The 24,939-nt window shown below is 45.1% G+C and overlaps 1 protein-coding gene across 1 annotated transcript in view; it reads right to left on the bottom strand.

The window, feature by feature from the left end:
- Nucleotides 1–21,610, bottom strand: part of CCDC112 (coiled-coil domain containing 112) — an 84,078-nt gene extending 62,468 nt beyond the window's left edge. Inside the window, exon 1 of the mRNA XM_012727740.1 lies at nt 21,509–21,610. Within this exon, the coding sequence (XP_012583194.1) occupies nt 21,509–21,610 (102 nt within the window). The remainder of the gene's footprint in view (nt 1–21,508) is intronic.
- Between the last annotated feature and the right edge of the window lie 3,329 nt (nt 21,611–24,939).

Below are 24,939 nucleotides of genomic sequence, written 5' to 3' on the forward strand. Positions count from 1 at the left end.
AAAAAAAAAAGTTTCTCAGTGACAACTAGAAGGAAGTCTGCCTGCCTCTGAGATTGTAACTTATCTAGACTGAAGCTAATACAATTCCTGGGAAAACCCTAAGAAGAGATTCCCATCTCGGAGGAGGGTATTTGATTCATCAAGCAACCTCCAAACCTGGCTCTACGCCAGAATCACACTGGGAACATCGACAAATGACAGCTTCCTAGAAAACTGGTGACATCTCTTCCTGGAGATGCAGGTTCACGTCAGTGATGATGAGCCACCTGTCCACCAGTGGGAAGCATGCTGCCTGGAGCCGCGGCCAGGGGTGCTCAGCAGAATCCAGCAATGACAATAAAACAGTGCAAAGGACATTCTGCCACACAGCAAAAATGTCAAGGTGAAAGGCCAAAAGGGGGCGCAGTCCTGGTTCAGAGGAAATGTAAGGCACACTGATTGGATCCAGGCTTAACAAAAACAAGTACAAAAGACATAACCGGAACAACTGGGAAGTTTTACTACAGCCTGCTAGATAACACTTCCGGCAAACTTCCTGGGGGTGACCACTGGAATTGTGGGTACGTGGGTAAATATCTTTGCCTTTAGGATAAAAATGTGTAAATATGTAAAGGTAAAGTGAAATGACATTTACAGCTAATTCTCAAGGATTTAAAGAATATGCTTGAATGTGGGTATAGCTATATAAATATACTAAAGTATACTGATGTGTGTGTATATAAATATACTGAAGTAGACTGGTGTGTGGGGGGGGGAGAGAGAAAGAATGTTAGTAACTGTGAATCTAAGTGAAGTGTATACAGTTGTTTATTGAACTATTCATGAAACACTGATGTTGGGTTAAAAACTTTTCATGTTGATTTACTTTAATTATTATTTTTCCCTTTGCACCGTCACTGGGACTGGTTTGACTACAAGAGGAAGCCAAGCCCAGGATGCATGCTGACCACGATTTGTGAGAGGTCAGAACATGAAATGTGAACAGTAGGTCATTCTCAGCTTATTATCAAGTTTTTTTCTGTGGACTATATTCTGAGGAAAGCTATATACTATACATGCTCAGAGATTAGAGATCACACTCAAGCTATGAAATTCCCCTTGGCTCCCTTCCTCTTCTCCTCATGTTTCAAAATGGCAGTTACTTGGGGCCTCCCTGGTGGCTTAGGTGTTATTTCCACTGCAGCACAAGTTCGCTCCCCAGCCCGGGAGCTGACCCACATGGTGCAGCAGACCTTTCCTGTCTCACCTGCTGCTCCCCTCGGCAGTGTATCTCAGTAGATCCACCTGTTCTGCTCCCCATTCTGTCTCTGGTGAATCCTCTCACCTCCCTTCACATGGCCTATACCTCAGTTCATCTATGCAAAAATAAAAAAATAAAAAGAATGGTAGTTTCTAGCCTGGGATTTGGAGACCCCAAACCCTCTTGCCTGCTGGCCTTGAGTGAAAGGACATCACGGGAGACAAAAACATCATCTGAGTAATGACGACGATGACTGACTCTAAGTATTGTCATTTACTGTGTTTGCTTTTATTTTGATCCTTACAATGTGTTTTCCTCTCCATGACTTTCCTCCCCAGAGGTTGGCCACCTATCTGAGCCCTATGGCCATGACCTCAGTCATGTTTGCTTCATGGATATGAACATTTTTTACAAAACAGAAAGCATAGTATAAAATGAAGCCCTCCTGAGATCTTCCCAACCTGGGCAGGCGCCTGTCTATCTGGTGAGCTGACAGGAGATCCTGAGGAGAACAGCAGAGCACAGCTCTCAAATCAAATGCAAAATAATTAAGCTAGATGCCTCGACAGGGGCCTTTCCACTGGGAATCCTGGGATTTCCTTGACAGCATCATTTCTAAGCTGTTCTGGGTGCAATAGGCTAAAATTCAGAACAAAATTAAATGGATATCCTATCTTCTTCCCAATAAGTAGTAAATATTGAAATAACAAAAACGAAACTGCTAAAGACTTAAGGAAAATATGAAGACATTTTTAATTCAGTCTTGGAATGAAGGTCTTCCTAAGAAAGACACAACACTTAGAAACATAAACTACTGATAAATGTGTCCGCATAAAGTAAAAGAAATTTCTTTATGGCCAAAAATATTTCAGAAAAAGACAAACTAAAAATGTAAGCAAATATTAATAAGACAGATGGCTGAGTCTAATTTACTCAATATATATGTAAGTTTACAAATCAGAGAGAATAATAGTTACCCAAAACTCTAGAAAACTGGGCAAGGGATATAAGAGAATTAGTAGAAAAATACACACAAAAAAACATCAGTATGTTTATAAAAATAATGCCTTTTACATTGATTACCTGTTACCCATATTAGGGTATATGGACACTAAAATTAAACTGAGACATCATGGTTCACTTTCTAGATTGGAAATGTTCCAAAAGTCTAAAATCACTTTGTTGTGCAAAGGTTTTCAGACAAGAGATGATTTCATGCATGGCCAGTGGAGATGTAAACGGAGCAACTTCTTTAGTTCCAGTAAAGAACTAGCTGTTCTAGTAATAACCATCAAAATATGAAATACATATACATTTCCCAATTTGCACTTCTAGGAATCTAATCAGTAGAAATTTTCAATCATATGTTCCAAGATGTAGATATAAGATATTCACTCTAGTATTTTTGAAGATAAAAGTCTGAAACAATTTCAGAGACCATTAATGGAACATTAGAGAGACATTAAAATAGCTTTATAAGGATCATTTAAATATTGGGGCATCTACATATTATACAGCTCTTAAAAACTAAGATGGGTATGTACTGTACTGATACAGAATTTTCTGTAAGATCTTCAATACAGGAAAAAACAAAATGGAGAATAGTTTGGATAACATGCTCTTTTATGTTAATAGAAGACATTATATGTGTATTTTGTGTTTGTACACCAATTAAAGATGCTTAGAAAATATACAAGAAAACATTAATAGTTAACATCTCTGACTTAGTCTCTGGGACAGGTTATTCTGTCAAATAAGCAACTACTTTAGGAAGCACTAACATTCTGGGATGTTGGAGGTATAAAAATAAAGATATTCTCATAGACTGTTGATGAGTGTGTAAGTTGGTCCAGCCATTTTAGAGGTGAATTTGACAATGTCTATGAAATTTTAAAATGCTTGTACCCCGTTACTCAACAATTCTAAGTTTTTGGAATCCATCCCTCAGGAATCCTTGAGCAGAATCACAAAATTACAGGTGTCCAGAGTTAATCTGGGGACAAATTAAGAAATTAAGCAGGCCCTCCCTGGTGGTGCAGCGGGTTAAAGCAGAGCACAAAGAAGCTTAAGCCACTTTCACATGAATTCGATCCCCGCCTGCCCCGGAGGAGATCCACATGGCGTGGCAGACCTCTCCTGACCCGCCCGCTGCTCCCCTCAGCAGTGTATTTCCTTGATCTGCCTGTTCTGCTCCCCACTCTGTCTCTGGTGAATCCTCTCACTCTCCGCATCTCTACCTGCTGCTCCCCTCGGCAGTGTATCTCAGTACATCTGACTGTTCTGTTCCCTACTCTGTCTCTGGTGAATCCTCTCACTCTCCGCATCTTTGGCCTGTACCCCAGTTCTGTACGAATAAATAAATAAATCTTTAAAAAAAAAAAGAAATTAAGCAATGTAAATAATGAAAAGATCATAACAAAAAATCTGATGCTCCATTTAAATGTGGGATTAAAATTAAGCATTTATGGGAATTAAGACCCCCAAGCAGACTTCAAATATTACAAATCCTGACTGTGTAAAACTGTAATGTGATGAGCAAAATCCAGGAGATAAAGGCATGTGGGAGGATGGGTGAAAAGTCTAGGAACTACATCTCTTGCAGCAAAGCACTGCACAAATTCAGTCTGTCAAATTTGAAGCATCGAGTCAAAAAATAAATTTGCCTATCTCTTGATGTTTACATAATCTCTTCTCCCTGCTTTCCTGCTCCCCACGCCCCTGTATAATTAACTTCCCTAACATTGCACAGATTATTTAGGAAAGTATGCCTTTCAGTAAGAAGTATTAACTCAAAGTGCATCAATCCTTCTTGGTTCCTCACGGCCAGGACACATACTGGGAGAGGCGCCCTCCACGGGGCCTGTGACGTGGCGGGCCTGGGGCTGGCATTGCCCAGCCCTACAATTTGGCCCAATTTGATGGCCCAAATTCACTAGAATTCCTTCTCTTTAAATATTCAAGTAGAGTCAAAGTTAACGCAAAGCAACACAGCAGATCCAAAACAACCCCATGAAAGCCAAGTATTTCTCTTTACAACAGCAGTAACTTGTAGAATTCAGCTAGAGGTTTGGGTCATGCCAGCTGTGGGATTACGGCACGTTACTTAGCCTCTCTGTGTCCCAGCTTCGCCATCTCTTAAACAGAATAATTAGCATCCTATTAATAGTGTATGGATTTTAAAAGACATATATTTGCTTATGCTGTAAGACTAAAAAAGACGAGTTGACAGCCAAACATCTTTAACTTGACTGTGGGAGAGAAACCACATGAAGAGCTCTGCCTTTATTACAATTTCCCATGGCCTAGGAATTTTGCTATGAACTTTTTACAAGTCCATCAAACATCACTGCAACAGAAAAAAAAAAAAAAAAAACACCTGAGCCTGGTTTGCTTTTCTTTCAAGCAAAAAAATGAGAAACCCTGTACTGTAAGGATGGCATACAGAAGCTATGATGGTCCCTCAACTGAGTTTGGTTATTCAGTCCAGTCTAATTTATAACATTTCTGAATTGCTCCAAAGTTTGCACGGTGGTGGCGTGTTTACAAATTTGGTAATGAGCAGGTATCTGGTGAATGGTGGCTTCCCCTCTGTGGGGTGCAGAGGCCCTGCTGTTGTTTCCTCACCACATGCAGCTCAACTGTCACCAAGAAAAAGTAACAGAACTATAAACAGCAGATTGCAGACAGGCTGAAGCAATATGGCGAAGCTTTCTGTGTACACGATGTATTGTTTACACTAGGGAACATACATTTGTTTTGTGCTGAGGAGAAGAGAGAGGTTCATAAAGGAAGACACAATGATAGGAGAGTATCAAAACCCACTGTCTTCCTGCCTGCAATTCAAAGGCACTTCACAAGATGAAGTGCTTTGTGAGTTTTCAAGTCCTGAATTGGTGGACCCTTCCAGAAAGTCAACTCAGCATTTATGCAGAATTTCATGCAGCTACCAATCTCAACAGGGTAAAACACTCCCACTCATCACAACTTTCCAGAAGCTTCCCTCTGGCATCTCTCTCCGGTCTGTCAATGGCTAGTCTGTCTGCTTCCCGGTCATGGACACAGGGCCCACATGTGTGCCTTCATGATAGTATCCTAATATGTTTTTCAGAAAAGAAACCCATCCCACAGCTAATTCTCTAAGACTGAGCTCTGCTTCTTCCCTCTGTAGCTGCCCAGGAAGAGCCTTTCTAAACCTGTCCTTGGGACCTATCTCAGAAGTCTGCCCAAGATGACAGGGTACAGGAAGGGACCACAGCACTCACATTCCAGCATTCCTCCCCTCCTTTTTCAAGAAGCTAGAGGTAATTATGCTTTGTGAAATATGCCAGAGAGCAAAAGACAAACGTTGTATGATTTCACTCATATGTGGTATGTAGAGAAAATAAACAGATGAACTACATGAGACAGAAGTAAACTTTCAGACAGAAAGACCAATCAGTGGTTATCAGAAGGGGAATAAAAGGAGTCAATCTGGGAAAGGTAGACAATGGTGTGCTGAAGGACAGTCAGACAGTTGGCAATGGACTTCATGCAGGCTAGACCCATGCTGATTCTCAACAAGGCACACTGAAACCTACCTAATGTTGCTATGCAGTGTCACCTCAACAAAAGCCCAATGTGGTTTCAAGTAGATGTTCTTTAAAATACGCGTGTGGCTTAAAATTCAAAAGTCACATAATACTTCTTTTCCTAACTCACAATCACCCCGTTTCCTTCCTCAGAGGTAGCCACGGTTGCCACCTTACACACCTGTGTCTCCAGAGGCATGAGGTGCAGTCTCCCCCTCGCTGTCTCAATGGGCTGAGCACACTGTAAATAACACTCATTTCTTGTTTTTGCACTTGACAGTGAAGAAGTGGTCTATCTAGGAAGGCTGTCTCTCTTCTCACAGTGCCAGGAGCTGCCAGAAAGGAAAATGGTCTGCCAGCCAACCAGCAAGGCCGACATTGTCAACACTTCCCGCTGGGAGAGACAGATCTCACAGCCAGTCGCCCGGGTAATTTCTCAAGGCCAACTGGTACCACATACCCAATAGATATGTACCAATTGACCAATAATCTGAAACTGATAAACCTGTAGGATTAAGAAAAAACATATTGTAGAACTAGTAAGAGCTGTTTAGAAATGTTGTTTGTGGTGAAATGCACTTATTGGTATGTTTTCTTGAGCCAAGAGCTCTCCATGTCCGTTTATGAGAAAGCAACACAGAAATGCAGGATCGAATCCAGTGTTCACAACACAGCTCTGAGTATGCTTTTACTTAGGACTCCCGGATGCGGGGCTACAGTCACAAGGCCGGCAGTGAGCCGCTCAAAGACCCCTCAGCATTTCTAAGTTGCCAAAGCATGGGAGACTGATTTCAACAGCTTTGGTGAAATGTGTTTCATTGAATCCCTGTTCTCTAAAACAGCAGTCATGTGTAACACAAACAGCTCAGAAAGGCAGAGTGAATAACCTGAACCAGAACACCAGTTCTCTGTCAAGCCGAGAGAATACACTGACCAAACCCAGACACGTGTTACTGAGTAACCACCTCAGAGACGGCGATCGGCTCTCGCACCAGAGGATATTCAGCTCATACCTAGCCCTCACTGGGAAAGTAAGCGTTTGTTGTCCCATGTTTACAAAGCTTTAACCCTTCATCAATGCAGCAGTGTCGCTCTCTACCACAAACTGTTCTGATGTGAGTTCACACAACAGGACAGCCACCACATGTGAAGTCTGGTGCCAGCATGGACAGAGGTTAAATGTTCATGCTAGAGAAGTGAGGTTTCATGGTCAGTGTCAAAGTCCTTATATTTAGAAACCTTTCTCAGTTCACTTCCTGCACTGTCAACCTCTCAGTCACGCCAACAGTGACAAGCCTGTGACCTAGTGTGCTTCCCCACTCGCTCACAAGCCATAGGCCCGGGCTGAGCATGTGCACCTCACCCCAAACTCCTCGTTCCTGCACCCACGCACCCCTGGGCACACTCCTCCTGTTTCCTCAGGTGCTGCTCTCAGGCCTCACAGAACAGGCACTGCTGTTTATTTTTTCGTCATCCTCCTAGAATGTATTCAAGTTATACTAGCTTGCCATGTTGAAACTAAACATGCATTTATTTGCCAGGCTCTTGTGGGCATCACCCCACTGAATAAGGAAGAAGCTGTATAATGTCCATTGTACACATCAGGAAACTGAAGCTTTGAACGACATATCCAAGAACACATTTCTAGAAAGCATGGGAGTCGGGTTTCCAATCCAGGTGTCTAAACTCCAGAGCCTGGCTCTTAACCACTAAGCAACACTCTCCCATCGTGGCTGGTCCAATTCACACAGGCCCTTAGGGCTGTCCCATGTCCTGATGGGAAGTGCAACTCAGGCTTTCCGGTCTAGTTGTGAGTGCAACAGATTACTGAAATATTCTAAGTAAAATGCTTGGAAAATCAAACACTGTTCTAAATTCACCAGGGCAGCATGCTATGTTCCTTCATAAACACAACGAGCAAGATGGCAACACAACTAGTTCCAACAGATTTACTTGGTAAATTTGCATATGTATGTACATACACATATGGGTACGTTAGCGTGGGTTCCAATTGCTGGGTCCTTGCCACCCCTCAGCCCAAATTCACTCCTTTCCAACAGTGTGGACAACGTGTGATCCCACGGAAGACGGAGAAAGTCCACGTCCCCCTGCATGACAGGAGTTGCTGGCCAGAGGGGAAGCTGGGAGGGATGAGTGCTCCTTCGGGAGGAGAGGCGGGAGGCCTGAAATGCAGGACAGCAGAGCAGCACAGATGCTAGTTCATCTCTCTGCTTATTATTGCTCAGCCCGAGCAGCAAAGGGAGGCTAACAGAGCAGGGAGTCGGAGCCCCTTCACAGAGCCATTTAAAACCCTTGGAGGAAAACACCAGGCAATAAATGCCATCGCATTCTGTGCCCATGCAGTGTCTCCTACAGATTAAATCAGTTGTCTGTAGTTAGAGTCTCATCCTAATTCCATTAGCATTCTCTGGCTCTGCAAGGAAGGGCCTGGAGCCCCAGAAATGCTATCAGCGGGCTGCTTTCATCTGCTGGCACTGACAGGGACGGCCTCTGCAGCAGAAAGCCACTTTGCCCCAGGTCACGTCCTCCCCAGTGGCAGACGGAGAGAAGTATATAAAGCCCCAGCCCTAGAAGGCCAATCCCAGACAGCTTTGACAGGAGTTTTAGGTGTCCAGAGCTCCCTCAAGGTCAAGTGGGATTGTGGACTGCTCGGCCTTCTCCACAGGGGGCAGATGCCAGGAGTTTGCCCATCGCACTGTGCACCACCCCGAGTCCGCCTCCTGGAGAAGTCTGCCTATGGGAGCCCCGCAGACCGTCTGCAAAGTGAAAGTGGCTATGTTAACAGCAGGGACCTTCCATTTCTCACATATAAAAGTCAAGGCAGACTAAAGTTAACCAATTTGCCCTTATGGTTCCTGTTTTTGGATATCAGTATTAACAAGAATATCTGCTTGCTACTACTTCAAATAAGGCACAAAATAAAGTACAAGTCTGCATAGTTTGTTGACCTATTTTTTCTTGCATGGAACATCCACCTGGATAAAGTGATTTGGATTCTACTTCCTCTTACTGGGTATAATAGTTGTGAAATGATGATAATTCTCTCCCCTGTCCTTCTGCCCCACACTGACGAAGCAAACTGCTGAGGGGAGCCATCGGTGAGACTGGAGAGGTCTGCTGTGCCATGTGGGCCACCTCCGGGGCTGGGATCGAACTCACACTGAAGTGACTGCCAGCTTGCAGTGCTGCATCACCAATTGCACTACCAGGGAGTAGCCACTGCTTTAACTCATAAACTGTGTGTGTGTGTGTGTGTGTGTGTGTGTGTGTGTGTGTTTAGGAGAGATGTTACTATGTGGCAAAGCTATCAAAAAGAATAGAGTAGCTTAGTGGTTATATCCAAGGATTATTCCCTAGAATAAATTTGGCCAAACTGGTCCATTTTTTTTTCTCAAAAAACTAACCACTGATAAAGAAAAAAGAAAAGAAAAGAAATGAGCTATTTTGAACAAAAAAACCCAAAAAAAACAAAAAGAAAACCTAACCACTGATAGAACTGTCCTCCTCATCCATCTACCTTTTTCCTATAAGTGATACTTAACAGGTGAGAAAAAAACACAGAAAAATGTCGATATAGGAGTAATTACAATTTCACTTACATAATGGTGCAGGAAAAATGACACTGTCTAAGAAATGAACTTCCACACAAACATACAGGAGGAGTTGGAAATTCAGAAACCGTGACTCTGAAAGTCCCAGAACGATCCGCTGTCTGGTGGCTCCTGCTCCACAAGACCCCAAAGTGAGACTGTAGCAATTTCCTTTAGAGAACTTTAGGGACTCAGCAATCCCCACCCAGAGATGGATCATAGCAAGTTGAGAAAGAGAATTTCTCTCTTTCCAGTAAGAGAATAAGTCACTTTATGGATTTAAGAAAGATTATTTCAGGGCTTGAACTGTACTGACTACCCCTTTACCTGTAGCAAAGAGTTTGTCGTCTGCAGAAAGCTAGACTGCGTCTCCCTGGCTCCCGGCCAGCTGCTGCATCTGCTTTCCTATGCACTGCCCTGTTGGCCAGGTAACTCTGGACAGAACAGCTGCTGTTCGGGGAGCGGGTCTGTGTGTACCTGTGGCAGTTTACCCAGCCATCGTTACACTTCAGAGATTAAAATCCGGAAGCAAAATATCCTATGAATTCAACATTGTTCACATAGGATCTCTAACCTCAGAAAAGCCTGACTTCCTGATACTTTGTATTTCTGGTCTAGGTGCGTTCTGGAGGCATTGGCATTCAGGAGGCCACTTCCTGCTACCCAGAATGCGGAAGAAGCAGCTGGAAGTGGCAGAGTGTTTACCTGCCACCGAGGCGGACTCACCTGTTGACTCATCGTGCGAACACTCAGCACCTGCCACGTGGGGTGCTGGCCCCGGGCAGGTGTGCATCATTAGTGTATGAATGCTGGCAAGGGACTCAGAAGGTTCTAATAGCAGGTCCCCTTAAATTTCCCTAAATTAGGGTTCTGTCCTGTCAATAACTGCCTTTATTTGCCAGAGTTTACCTGCAAGGTCACAAAGTTATTTCATGATAGGGTTTTCTCTCAGGGGCTGACGAGGACATGAATGACGTGGCCTCATACTTACCACTGTCCACATGGCAAGGAAGAACTGAAACGTGTCACTTTTCTTTAATCAATACCCTTTGTATAGTTTCTACTGCTACTGCACATGATACCGTCATTCACAAACACAGGGCTTGAGGGGCGGGGAAGGTGGCTGGGGTTCTGCTGTCTCTCCCTTAGACACGGAGACTACCTGATCCAGGTGACCATCAGGTGTGGACTTCAAGCGTAAAGTCTCAAAAGGACAGGCGGCCCAAGGGGCCGGGGTGTCCCAGGGACTCAGGTGGCAAGAGAAGAGGCAGGCTGACATCCTCCTGACTCAGCTGAAAGCATTCTTCAGGGGGCCCCACCCAAAAAATGAATGCGTAAGCTCCTAGTGATGTCACAGGAAGTAGGCCTGTCAACTGACGAAGTGTTGACGGTGTCAGGGACTCCATACACCGTGTCTATGCCACGCCTTCCTGTCCTTGGTCACAGATCTTAAAATGAAACAGACTTTCTACAAGTGGCCAGCATTTGGAAGCAAAGGAAGGATGGACAAATGCTGAAAGGAGCCACAGGTATTTCTGGGTACTTTTATCATGAGAAAATAATCTTGTGCAACTTGAGCCTGTGCATGCTTCGAGGTTTTTAACTTTTAAGAAACAAATGTAAAACAAATGAGCTGTTTGGAAGAGATATTAACGTGAGGCTGGAGAAATGCTCAAGAAAGAACATGAAACAAAGCTATACAAATGAAGAAAGAAAAAAAAAAGGATATTTAGGAAGAAGAGCAGCAGAGGGTCAGTACAGTAAGGAGAATGTGTGGAAAGCGAAGCAGCTGTAAGACTAGGAAAGCGAAGTTAGAGCAGGCCACTAGCCTCTAGGCGGGCTAGCCTCTAGGTGGTCCTGCATTTCTCCTGGGTTTCGTAGCCTATGAGGACGCCCGTGGCCTGGCCCACGGGCAGGGGCCAGAGACCATGGGCATGCGCACTTGTGAACACAGACACTGTGCCCACAGGGAGGGATAAGAGAGATCCCCAGCTAGGACGTTCACCACAATGGCAGAGACGACACAGTTAGTAAGAGCTGAGGCGTCACCCTGAAGGAGGGCTCAAGATGCTGTCCCCCTCCCAGCCGGTCTATCTCCTGAGTCAGCATCAAAGGCCTGTAAAAATCTACTGAAGACTGGACTCTCCCTGGTGGTGCAGTGGGTTAACGCGCAGCACTATGAAGCTCTTCGCGGCCACAGCAGCATGAGTTTGATGCCTGGCCAGGGACGTGACCCACATGGCGCAGCAGACCTCTCTTGTCTCCCCACTGTTCCCTTCAGCAGTGCATTTCAGTACATCTGACTGTTCTGTTCCCTGCTCTGCCTCTGGTGAATCTTCAATCCCCCACCCCCAGCACCTCACGCCTCTGACCTGTACCCCAGTTCTTGCATGCATAAGTAAATAAATCTTTAAAAAAAAAAATCTACTGAAGACTCCACAATTCTTTTTATCTGTGAGAACTGACAATGGATCTACTTGGCCTGGGATGGTCGCACAACAAAGACCCATAAAAACTATCTCCGGATGTGAACAATTAATAACCTGTAATCATAAAGGGACAAGGACTAGATAGTATAAACAGGAAGACTGCAAAGCAAGATTTGGGGGCCAAGAGTTAAAAACAATTTTATTAGTAAAAGTTCCCTTTTTCTAAAACAGTGGAAGTCGTTCTGGGAAAAGTTCACTGCATGTACAAAATTCGTAGCAGTGTAGGCACTTTCCTTCGTAGGTGTGTGCGAGCGTGTCTGTGCAAGTGTGCATAAGCTGTGTGGCTGTGGTTGTGCAAGTGCATGTGAGTGAGTATGTGTGGGTAAACAGCTGCAGCTGCTTGCGTGACCTCTTCACCAGCTGAGTCACTGGCCAGTCAGGGACCGCACCACAGAGGGCCTAGTCAATGCCTCACTGGCTGTGTTTGAGCACTTTGTTTTCATGTGACACGACGAGCAATAACAATTTTAAAATAGTGCTCATACCTGAGCTTTACTGAGAACTTAACCATCCCTGTGCCAACCTCTAGGGTGTAATATGGCATCGACCCTGACCAGAAGTAGAGTCATCCTCACTGTACAGACAAGGAGTCTGAGCAGGGGTTTACTAGGCTGGAGCTCAGGTTAGCCTTTCCCGCTTGCAGGTGGTTAGAGCGTTCAGAATACTGTGAAGTGGAAATGCGGATCCACGGCCTAGGCTGCTCAGGGCCTGAGCTTTCTAAAGTGCTCCTGAGCCACGCTTGCCTATGAGACACCAGTCTTCTATTTCCACGTACAGGGCTCCCAAAGATGCCTGGGGAGCTGCCTTGCCGACCTGCAGCCCAACACATACAGCCAGACTCCCGTGCGTTGACGGGCAGTGGTGCACATTATCTTTAACTCCAGCTAGCTAAGGACTTGATTTCTCATTTACGGGACAATCTCATTAACCAGTCACGGCAGTTGGTTCAGAACAAAAGAGGAGGTGCTTTAGAGTCAGAGAGACCTAGATTCAAATCTGAAGTCTACCACATAGTCTGTGTGAGAGTGTGTGCAAGTAACTTAACCTTGTTAAGCAGCTCTTTCCTCCTACACTGCAGAAAAGACAAAAGGAATCAGGTTTTACCTGCAGCATGAAGAATTTAAGTGAAAAATCAATAGACTCCAGTTTCCCAGAGTCAGCATTCTGAATACCCAGGTTTGCCACAGAGGCTGTAGAATTTCCTTTCCCGTAAACCTTCACAACTGTGACAGCCGAGTTAGAATGAGGGTTTCAGTGAGTCTCCCCACTCAGAGTGCAATCCTGGAGGCCTCTGAAGGACTTACAGGTGGCCTCTTTAGTCTCTTATGTCAGTACTAATGGGTTCTTGTGCTGCTATCCTATTTGCTCACCAAAACATAATATTTACTTCATGTAATCACTGTTATGGATGTTTACCTCCAAAATATTCCAAGGTGCATTAAAATGCATTAGAAAGCGAAGATATATCTGTCTGTGCTCAGGGAGGCTGCACGTCAGTGAGTGACCCCCAGACTGTACCCTGTCCCCATCCTAGCACTTCTGACATCTGACAACAACTCCCAGCATGCTGTGGACTGGACTTCCTGAGTAGAGGTGGAAATGAGTGGGAATATGAACCTTTAAAAGACTGAAGAGAGGCCCTCCCAGGTGGCGCAACGGGTTAAAGCACAGCACTAAGAAGCAACCACTTTCGCATGAGTTCGATCCCCACCTGCCCCAGAGGTGACCACATGGCGTGGCAGACCTCTCCTGACCCGCCAGCTGCTCCCCTCAGCAGTGTACTTCGTCGATCTGCCTGTTCTGCTCCCCACTCCATCCTGATGAAGCCTCTCGCCGCCCCTGAGCCTCTGGCCTGTACCCCAGTTCTGTATGCACAAATAAATAAACCTAAAAAAAAAAAAAAAAGACTGAAGAGATTAAGTCCTGCTCTCCTGCTTTTCTAGGTTCAACTTGCACCCTGCTGTGGCTGGCGGGACAGATGGCATCTAGCTATGTAATGGCCAATTAATCTCTCTTTGACCTTCCTCCCTTTGTAAGTGAAACTTTCTTTTCTTCTCTGTGTGTGTGTTTTTGAGTCTTGTCCTGAGGATTTTTTTTAAAGATTTATTTACTTATGCACACAGAACTGGGGTACAGGCCAGAGGTGCAGGGGCAGTGACAGGATTCACCAGAGAGAGTGGGGAGCAGAACAGGCTGAATGATGTAGTACACTGCTGAGGGGAGCAGTGGGCAGGTCAGGAGAGGTCTGCGGTGCCATGTGGGTCACCTCCAGGGTGGGAATCGAACTCATACTGAGGTGCTTTAGCTTCTCAGTGCTGTGCTTTAACCCACTGTACCACCAGGGAGGGCCCCTTGTCCTGAGGATTTTTTATTGGTCACTTCTGTTTCAAAATACCACAAAGTTCCCAAACTTAAGGTATGCTAGGCACTTGTAGTGATAGTCTAACGGAGTAAATGAATGAGTTCATTTCTATGTATGCCAATTGTATTTGGGGACATTTCTGTATAAAATCAGCCAGTGCTTCCTCTCCAGAGCAGATAAAACAGAGAAAGATGCTGGCTAACATGCATTCAGGTACAGAAGTACATACAGGTCCACTTGTCACAGTGTTGGCCCACTACTGCATGCTGATAGTAGCCGCTCTACCTTGTAAATTAAAGTCCACAATCCAAAGGGTAACCCTTGCCCTGGTCTCAAGGAGCTCAAGTCAAAGAGTCAAGATGCAGCCAGACTGGCCTTGTGAAGAGGTTGCCTGTGGGCAAAGCAGTAACTTCAAAGAAAGACAGACCTCAAGGCTTACAACATTTCTGAAACTCCCAGTACACAAAAAATAAGATTCGCATAGATAGGGTAAGTTTTAAAACCTTCTTGTTTTCCCTCAACGCACAAATGATATAAAATAAATACATTAACAGGACACCTGCTCAGGCATTCTCTGTAAAAATTCTAAAAAACAGGGTCCTTCCTGGTAGCACAACGGGTTAGGATGCAGCACTGCAAGCTGGCTGCAGCCGCCTCAGCGCAAGTTCAATCCCCAGCCCCGGAGGTGACCCACATGGCGTGGCAGACCTCTCCTGACCCGCCCACTGCTCCCCTCAGCAGTGTACTAAATTGATCTGCCTGTCTGCTCCCCACTCTGTCTCTGGTGAATTCTCTCACCGCCCCTGCACCTCTGGCCTGTACCCCAGCTCTGTATGCACAAATAAACAAATCTTAAAAAAAAAAAAAACTCTAAAAAAACAAAACTGTTTTCCTTACAAACTATATAAAATTCTCAGTGGGAAGCTCAGGATACAGGAGCTTTTCCAGAGCTATCTGGGGCTGTTTCCAGGCTCAAGTCATGATTCTTTAATAAAGTCACTTTTATTTTGGCTCAATTTATTTCAGTCAACAACTTAAAACTGCCTGTCATGGCAAAACATTCCGTCCAACAAGTGAGGGACCCTGAGAATCCACCCCATTGTTCACGACCAGTGACTGTGTCCTATACACACCAAACTTTGGGATATCCCAGGGATATAATGGTGGGCAAGACATACACATTAGTTCGGGATATATTACACTTGGGTTGTAATTCACTCGAGTTGTAGGTTCGGGTGTTTAAAGCCAACTTTCCTCAGTCCTACAGTGCCTCGTGTTGTCTCTGGAAGGCTGATGGTCTTCAGACCAATTGTTCTGAGAATTCCTGTACCCCCAAGAAGGTGGGCTGTCAGGAGACAGAAGTGGAGTGTCTTTCCTGGGGATGGGGAGAGAAAGTACGATAGGCAGGACAGCTAACAGCGGATGTGCAGCCACCAAGCAGGAGCATTAGTTCTTGGGGCCTCCCGCCCACACCCTAGTTCAGCTGCTAACAGCACGGGCTGGAGGTATTATTCACTTCTCACGAATTCATATAGCATAAGCAGGATTGACACACTACAGGAAACCTTTCTACAAATAACCCAATTTATAAAGGGAGGCAATTTGTTAATAAGATTCAGATGCCTTCCTCTGCACAAGCTTCAACCAGAAACAAAGTTGGAGGGACAAAGCAATCCCTGAAACATAAATATACAAAGTCCCCTTACAGCAATAATATCCATACATATTATTGTCCATACTCACAATTACATGTTTCCCGAGGGGTGGAGGGCACAGGAGCTAATGGGGAAATACATATCTATAACGAGTTTTCATTTATTTAATATGTAAGTCTGAAGTACATCTGCCAGTGTTAATGGCCATGCCATCTGGGAATCTGTGCTGGCTACTAGCTGGCCACTCGTGGGCAACTGTGACCTATCTGCTGTCTGCAAATCACAGCAGAGCAGCCCTGGACCACAGAGTATAGCTCGTATCTCGACCCAGGACGCCAGGCCGCTGTGGACCTGGTTATGTGACTGTCTCCATGGCGGCCTTGGGATCACGCTGCCTGTGATAACATCGTACTTGGCCGATGCAAAAGTCTCTTGATACATGGTCACGATGTCCCTTTCCCTGTCCCTCATAAATCTTTGTCCCCCATTCCGGTCCCACCCTCTGGACCTGTTCCTCTCACCATTTTCATGTGACCAGCTTTTATTAGCCTATAGGCTTTCAATAATGGCATGAGAACTTCTGCTCAGTAGCAGAGACTGCCCTGCCAGCCTGCTCCAATGCTGCGACCCGTATCACAGGGTTCCTGTCACAACAATTTGGCAACCGTGTTTGTTAAAAATATTTCATTTATACGGCAGTCTAAAGTCTTTCTTATGCAAGAATTTCAAGTAATACAGGTAGTTACTCCTCTCCAGGAGGTGGAACTGAACCCCCACTCTCCCAAGGGCGAGCTAGCTTTGGTAAACACTGGGCAGAGTAGGGGGAGGGATAAATAGTAATTCCCTACAGCAGGTCAACCTGGCAGATGCCACCAAGAATCAGTGATTAAACTATCCATCAGCCGAGAGTTCATGTGCCCACATATGAAGTGACAAGAAGGGGACTTCACCTCTGTGGCTCAAGTCCCCCCAAACCCATCACTTCAGTTAATCATGTGAAAAACAGCAGACAGCCCATTCTACAAGGCACCTCGCCAGAACATCTCAAGACAGTCAAAGTCATTTTTTTTTTAAAGAAATGATAAAACTGTCACACGGGGGGGGGGGCATGACAATGAGATGGGATGGCTGCTGGAATGACTCAGTTACGTGAATTGTGACCAACAGGGAGAGCTGTGGATGACCGAAGCAACTATTTTGTGGAGCTCACATTATTCCATCAGAAATGCTCATTAAAAAAAACTGATTGTTGCCTTCGAGAGCCCTCCCACTCAACATGAAAACAGCAAGAACGCATGACGTCTGTGGGAATGACAGCACGTCAGGAAAGCATGGTGCCATCTTGTTCCCCGGTCCAGTCATGGAGAGTAGCGGAGCACAGAGATCAAGTTTTCAAAAACTGAAACTAACCTTTCAAACATGCAAACACAAAATGTTATTTTCAGCTATTTTTTGGATGGCAAGGTTTCAAACGGATGACAACATTCCCTGCCCTCTGAACAGAGGACACAAAGGGCAATGGGACCTTTTCTGGGTGACTCGGGGTAACCGGATGAGCATCTGCTGTTGCATTACCACATACTGAGTCTAGTTCGGCCTCTCGTTGTCTTGACTGTGCGATGAACTCACAAATGCAGCAGCCACCTCCTCACGGCTCAGAAATGACTAAGGAAAGGCCAGATGAGATAGATGTGGAGTAGGGACAGGTCAGGTTGTGTGACCTCCAGGAGCCCACATCTTCCGCCTCTTTAAACAAGCAGCTTCACTTGAAGCGTGCAGCTGCAGCTGGTTTCTCCATTATTCTGGGCCATTCCATAGCTAGCAGTATGACCTCCCTCTGCACTCGCTGAGTGCAAAGGATCTCTTGTGGACAGTGACTGAAGACACCAGTAACCCCGCCTCTCCTTCTTGGCTAGGAAATAAGTGGAGTGAGGGTGAATGCATCAACATTTTCACAAGGGAGGGTAAGTTGTAATCTTTGCTAGTTGTGCCTGGAGATGCGTGTTACGGGCAACCCTATTACATAAGAGACGCCCCAAGAAAACCAGAGAAAATAGCATGGCATGTATCTGGCAAAAGGCAGCCTAATGAGTAAAAAGGTATGTGGAAGGAAGAGGAAGATTTGCCCTCCAAATCTTCTCCATGCCAGTCTACTGCTGTTTGGAAAGATCCCGTGTCCCTAGACCCCAACAACTGCCCGTGCTTACGGCCTAGTTGAGAGATGGGCCTTCCTCTGGAAAATGGACTTCAACTTGCTCTCTGTCCCAGCTTGTCAGCAGTCAGTGCATGAAACTTGATCTTGACCCTTGAACCCTGACGTGATCATACAAGACATAATTGAGAGTACCCCTCTCTTGCATTACTTCTGTAACTAAAATGTGGGCCTGTGTTCTGCCTCTTTACCATTGTCCCAATGACCTCTTCAGCTTCAGGGTGGGCATTTCTGGTTTAGCTGATTGCTGACCCAGTACATCCCTCCAAGCAACCAGATGAGGCAGTAGGTGATAAGTGTTCGGGCAGGAGGTACTCAAAGAGCAAGGGGGTGGGGGGGTACGAGAATCTTCCTATACAATGCCACTTGTCATTGGGTCACTTGTTCATTGGCGGCAGGACTTGAGCCTCCAACAGGGATATAAATGAACTCCGCTGAGGCCAGAGGACCTGAACTCCCGGTGTCATCTAAGCGACACCATACTAATCCATCCCTCTAGGATTTCTACTTCATTTACAGATCTGGGATGGCGACATCAGTTGTAGGTCTACACTTCACTTGGGGCAGGCTGTCCCTGCTGTCAGGGCCAGGCAATCCTTTCCAATGGGGTGTCCTGTGTGCTTTAGGAAGTGCGGTTCCTCGCGTTTCTAGTTAACAAGTGAAAACACAGATATCCACTTAAAGCTGCACTTCAGAAAAACATACAATTTTTAACACAGGCATGCCCCTGGTGAATTTAGCAGCATTCTGTTCACTGGCACCCACCAGATGCCAGCAGCACCAGCCACCTCAGTAGTGACAACCCAGAACATCACCAGGCATGGCCAAATGTCCCAGACAGGCCATTTCAGTAGGACTGGAGAACTGCTAAACCAGGACAGCAAGTCCCAAAACTAGGCAGCAGAACCTCAACATCTCGCTTTGCAGAGAAAACAGATTTATCTCCTAAAATACCAATACTGTGGAAAGAAGGAGACATAGCTCACTTATACCAAAAGAAAACACAATTCATTCTGCTTTGCGGGTCAACTCCCTTCAGGGATGGGGGTGCTGAAGGCCATGCTGCTCCCGATCTCTTGTTGCTGCTAACCGTGGTCACAGACTTTACGTCTTTTCTGTAACTCCCCTGTTGAACTTTGTCTTATCTGGGGAGCAGTTTTAAGCCTTACCTTTGAAGAGTGTGCTTTTGTCCTAAGCCAGAATACTGTGAAGTTATCAGTTCTATGTGTAAGTTCTATTTTTCTGGATAGACACTGAAACATACACTCATCATCAAAATTCGTTGTTAAAATTAAGAAGTGTTAGTATTCAAAATGTAAGAGGCCAAGACAGGCATAAGGTTAATCGTTGCTCACAATGAATGAGTACATGGGGCCATTTCATTCTCTCCCTGATTTAATGTATCTTTGAAACTGTCAGAGTCAGAGATTTTTTTTTTTTTTTTAAAGATTTTATTTATTTGTGCATACAGAACTGGGGTACAGGCCAGAGGCTCAGGGGCGGCGAGAGGCTTCACCAGAGACAGAGTGGGGAACAGAACAGGCAGATCAACGAAGTACACTGCTGAGGGGAGCAGCGGGCGGGTCAGGAGAGGTCTGCCACGCCATGTGGTCACCTCCGGGGCAGGCGGGAATCGAACTCATGCGGAAGCGGCTTTTGATTCTCAGTGCTGTGCTTTAACCCGCTGCGCCACCAGGGAGGGCCCAGAGTCAGAGATTTTTAAAAAGAGAAAATGCTATCAAACCTGGAGGTAGGGGAGAAGAAACACTCTTTCATGGAGACCTAAGATCACCTCACATTCCCCAGCGGAGCAAAGATCACACTTGGGGCACCATTGGCCCCTTGGGCCCTTAAAAGGTCATGTCCTCAGGAAGACACACGGGACTCATTCTCTGCCTTGGACTTGTCACATAAGAAAAGCCCCAATTAAAGTTTGCCGAATCAATGGCTATCAAGCCTGTTGTCCTCGTGTTTACCTCTACCTCCTCGCATGTCTTAACATGCTAACCCTCCCTCATGGAAAGGCAACAGAATTGCTCAGAAACTTTCATCTTAAAATGATTAGCACTGGAAAATCAGCTTACCTTGAGGAGCCCCCGCTGTATTTCCTTAACGCTCTGTTAGTGTGAAGAAATACCTAGGAGGTTTCATTAAACTTCCACAGTCGCATCTGGATGGCACTGGACATTTTCACTAAGTGAGGCCAGAGTAATAGATGGTATTACGTGGCCAGTGAATATTATGCAGCCACTCAGCACTACACTTTGGTGAATGTCTTACCAGATGGTCTCTAGACCAAGCTTCATAACCACTTGTCTCAAATAGCTTATGGGACATCAGTTTGAAAAGGGAGGAGAGGTGAGTGGATTGCAGGGGCGAGGAGAGGTCCAGTGTGCTGGAAGAGTAAAGAGCACCAACCCACAGCCAGCGGTGACTGTGTCTGATCTAACCGGATATTCCTCCACTCACCTGCAGTCCCTCGAGTGCTACCCCTCTCCCCAGACACTCCCTCCAGAATATTCTGGGATCAGAGTCTGCTACTAAATTAGATACCTCAATTAAAGGTTGAATACACTAGAAGTCTAAATCTAAATCTATCCAGGAGGATAGAAAGACAGGGTGGTTTCTTGTGTATATAATTAGTTATCCTAAAAGACTGTAACAGTGTGCTACTTTATTATGTGAAGCACTTACTATTATGCAAAAGCCTACTTTAAATTATAATGCCATTTCCCCTCTTTGCTGGAGGATTCCGGCCAAATTTCTATTAAATATTCATATACCTTTGAATCTCCTTATGTATTCAGTATAACTTTGAATACAGAAATAACAAGATAGATTACACGACTAATTTAAAGAAGCAAAATAGCAGAAACCATAAAAAACTAAATTAAAGAAGAAATTAGAGCAGCCGTTTGACTCCTCTGCCACAAAACACAAATACAGAAGTGAGAGTTCTAGTCCCCAAAGTTTCATTCTAGAAATAACATTCTCTCTTGCTTATGGAATGAGAGCAACCCATCACATCATTTTCCGGATCCTTCTGAGAAATGAAGTAGCTTTAGAAAGAGAATGAATGGCTGTACAGTGGGTTGCTCAGCAGCTCTGATTACAGCGAGCACCGCGTCACACGTGCTCTGACAGTGTTCTTAGGCCAGTCCAACTGCACCACTCAGCATAGAACTGTGAATGTGTCCCATGGCCTGTGGAACAGACAAAGCCAAAGGCTCCTCCCAACCAAGTAACGAGCAGATAAGTCACCACTTCAAAATTCTACATGGAAATAAAATACAAATGGCCCTTAGACAAATGAAAAGACGCTCAGTTACACTCATACTGAAGAAATTAAAACTGAAATAGTACTTTCTTACCTCTCTACTGGTCTGCTGAAACAGCCTCCTAACAGCTTCCTTTTTTTCACTTACAGAGACAAAGCAATCCTGAAAAACAAAATTCAAGTCGCGCCATTTCATGGTCTGAAACCTGGCTCCCGAAGTCTTTTCATGTCCCAACAGAGATCTGCCTCTGTCTTTTTACCTGCTGCATAATAGTCACTGCTTGACTGAGGTGCGTATGGCTATTCTCTCATTAGTGAGCATAGGGCAGAAGTGAACATCTTCTATGTGCCTTTCTTTTGTCGTACGAGTTTTTCTAAGGAGGATACTATAAAGTAATTTTAAAAACACTGCCAAGTTGCCTTCCAAGCTTCCTGGGGTACCCCTACAGTGGCACAGAAGAGACCTATTTACTCCTGCGTCTGCCCTTGCAGACATCTGTAACACCGTTCCCACTTTCAGAGGTGGAGAGGGGCTGCCACAGCCATGCTGCTCACCCCGTCTGATCACACAGGGTGTGTCCTGAGCCAGGATTTTCCACGTCTCTAATCAAACTCTGCATTACGAAAGACAACACGGCTGAGTCTTACAAAGATTTCTTTTCAGATATCCTATTTCTGGAAGGTGTCAACAAAGTGCCTTGTTGTTCTTTCTACCCACCTACAGCAGAGTACGGGAGACTCATTCAGAGTCAGAACCCCTAAGTGTGGGTTCTACTCACTATTCACTGGCTGCTTAAACATATGTAAAAACAGACAAAACGGAATAAAAAATAAATTAGGCCGGTTTCCTTAGGTTTGGGGAGGAATGATGAAACCCCAAGGAACACTTTTGAATTACTGTATCTCTCCTAGGGGAACACTAGACTGGGGATCCAGCCAGGCCTGGGAAGTACCCGCAAGAACATGTATTTCTAGTTCAATCTGTTGACAACCCTAATACTTGACCACAAGAACCAAAGACTCTAAAAGTAGCCCCAAAGCCTTCACTAAGGTCTGGGAGCCTCTCATCACTAATGTTTCGAGCATGATCATACACTAGGGGTATCTCCTCTCTCTCCCTTTAATTTACTACTGCAAAAACTTGAACCTTGGCAGCCTATACTGGTATAGGGGACATTTAATTGTCTGTGGGCTCTCTCTTCTTACTCTGATAACACACTAATTTTCCTTTGAACTTCCTCTTGCATCCCACCCCCATGCTAGTGTGACCCTGGCACCAGGCCTGGGTACAGGACTGGGTACAGGCCTGGAAGATCACAGGGCAGGGGTTAAGAGATGGGCATGTGCCCCAAATTAGGCAGTGAAAACCAGCTCTGGGATTGCTGCGACTACAGCATGAAGGGCTTCATCCTGGCCTGCTAGGCTGGAAGGAGAAGGCCTTGGGAGTCAGTCACCATCTTGCAGGGCATGAAATTTTCACAGAGGAAAGCAGGGCCGAGGGAGAGGGGAGTGACAGTGGACCTCAGCGGTTTTAAAGCTCTGGATCTGACGAGTCTGATATCACAACTGAACTTTCTAGTTAAACGGCTCAATCAATCCTGTTTTTCTTTCCGCCACTGTAAGTTGAGCATATATTTCATAACCAAAATAGCTGGCACGAAAACAGCTTTTCCAGGCGTTCCTGAACCCAAATCCCATATTTACTCTCTTCATTGGATTTTACCCACTCATATTAACTCATGTGGGAATCCATTCCTAAAGCAGCCTGAATTTGCCACTGCTGAGATATGAATTTTCTTGATCATTCTACAGTAACCCTTCTGGACCACGGGTTCTCAATATTTGGATTTTATCATGAAAGAAAAGGGCCACTATGCATGTCACTTCCTAAAGAAGTAGCGGTCCTAAAAGCCAAGCACCAACTGAGTTGCTCTGGGAGCTTCCTCGGGCGCGGAGGTCCCCTGGAGCCCAGGGTCACCTCTCCTGCCATCTGCTTCCTGGCACATGACTGCCTTGCTACCGTCTTCCCACTGTGTACCCAGCCTGCTTGCATAAGCGGAGCGCTCCTGCTTTAACAAAGAGCCAAAAACCCGGGGCCTTCATTGCAAGCCTGAGTAAATAAACTGATTATCTGCCAACTACTGTCAGAGCACATGTGTCCTCGTGCATCGCAAGGAACAAATAACCTGGTGGAAAACACCTGGGAGCCTCCGAGTGTCCGGGACTCTGTGTTCAGGCAGCATACCAGTGCTGGCTCCAGAGGCGGCTGGGAGAGCCCCGAGCTAGCTGTCACCCAGGAGAGTCTGGGCTCTGGTCTCCCCTGATCCTCTGCAGGGCCCAGGAAGACCAGGTCCCTGGAGAGTCAGGAACATTACAAATGTTCCCGTGGGGAGAGAGAGGCAACAGGAAGGAGTGGGGGGAGGGGCAAGAGAGGGCAAAGGAGGTGGGCAGAGAAGGGAGCCGTGAAGGGACAATGCTTTAGGGCGACCTTTAAGTTACTGCAGTAGCAACCAGACGTCAGACTATATCCAAACATTATGATAATTACAGTGAAGGAAATGTAAGGAATGTAAATGCCCCATGCCGTCAATATATAAAACTAGGTTAGGAGCAAGTGTGTGCTACTGGAAGTGATTTTTAAAAAATTTATATTTATATTAAACATAAATATATCTATATATTTTGAAACATTTATATAAAAATAAATTTATATACATATTTTTTTAAAATATATAAAGACAGACATATGAGAGCAAGTTCTAGCTGTATAAAAATACACAGCATGAAAAGCAAAAGTCTCCCTCCACAATAACTTCCCTCTCCTTGCTGGTGGGTTAACAGGGTTTGTTTACTTGTAGGGAAAAGAGAGCATACATATTGTTTATAAAGAGCGATCAAACTACACATTTCCTACTCATTTTTCACTTAATAATGAGGCCTTAAACATTTTCATAGGAACACAAACAAATCTCTCTTTCCTTGAGAGGAAGACTCACATGATCAGCCCCCCTACAGGGATGCCTTTGTTGTTCATTCCATTTGCTACTGCTCACATCTGTACTTTCTGGTTATATATACAGGTTGAAGTCCCAGATGGGATCGATTCAATAACTCTATATACTTTCATTTTTGATAGATGCCAGCTATAGCGATTTATTTGTTAACAATAAACACAATTATAAACCTAAAGTAATTTTCACCTAAGCATATGAAGGTAGATTCTGACTCAGTAAAATAAACAAGAGATAGGCAATTTGGGGATTATTAGAGACCTAAGCTTCTTCCTTTCTGTTCCACCACAGAAATTGTGCAGGTTTCCATTCCCAAGGCACCCACATGGTCCAGAATGGCACCTGGAGTCCCATATCACTTCTGTATTTCAGGGAGCAGGAAAAAGAAGAGGGACACAACTCCTAGAAGAGTCAGCTTCCTCTAGGAGCCTTCTGGAGGTAACACCTAATCTCTGCTGGCATGAACTAAACCAACCACCTGGCCTGGGGAACAGCTCATTGGCCAGAAAAGCAC

The sequence above is a fragment of the Condylura cristata genome, unplaced genomic scaffold (assembly GCF_000260355.1).
Source record: "Condylura cristata isolate star-nosed mole 26May11 unplaced genomic scaffold, ConCri1.0 scaffold00021, whole genome shotgun sequence".
In the NCBI taxonomy this organism is placed as follows: domain Eukaryota; kingdom Metazoa; phylum Chordata; class Mammalia; order Eulipotyphla; family Talpidae; genus Condylura; species Condylura cristata.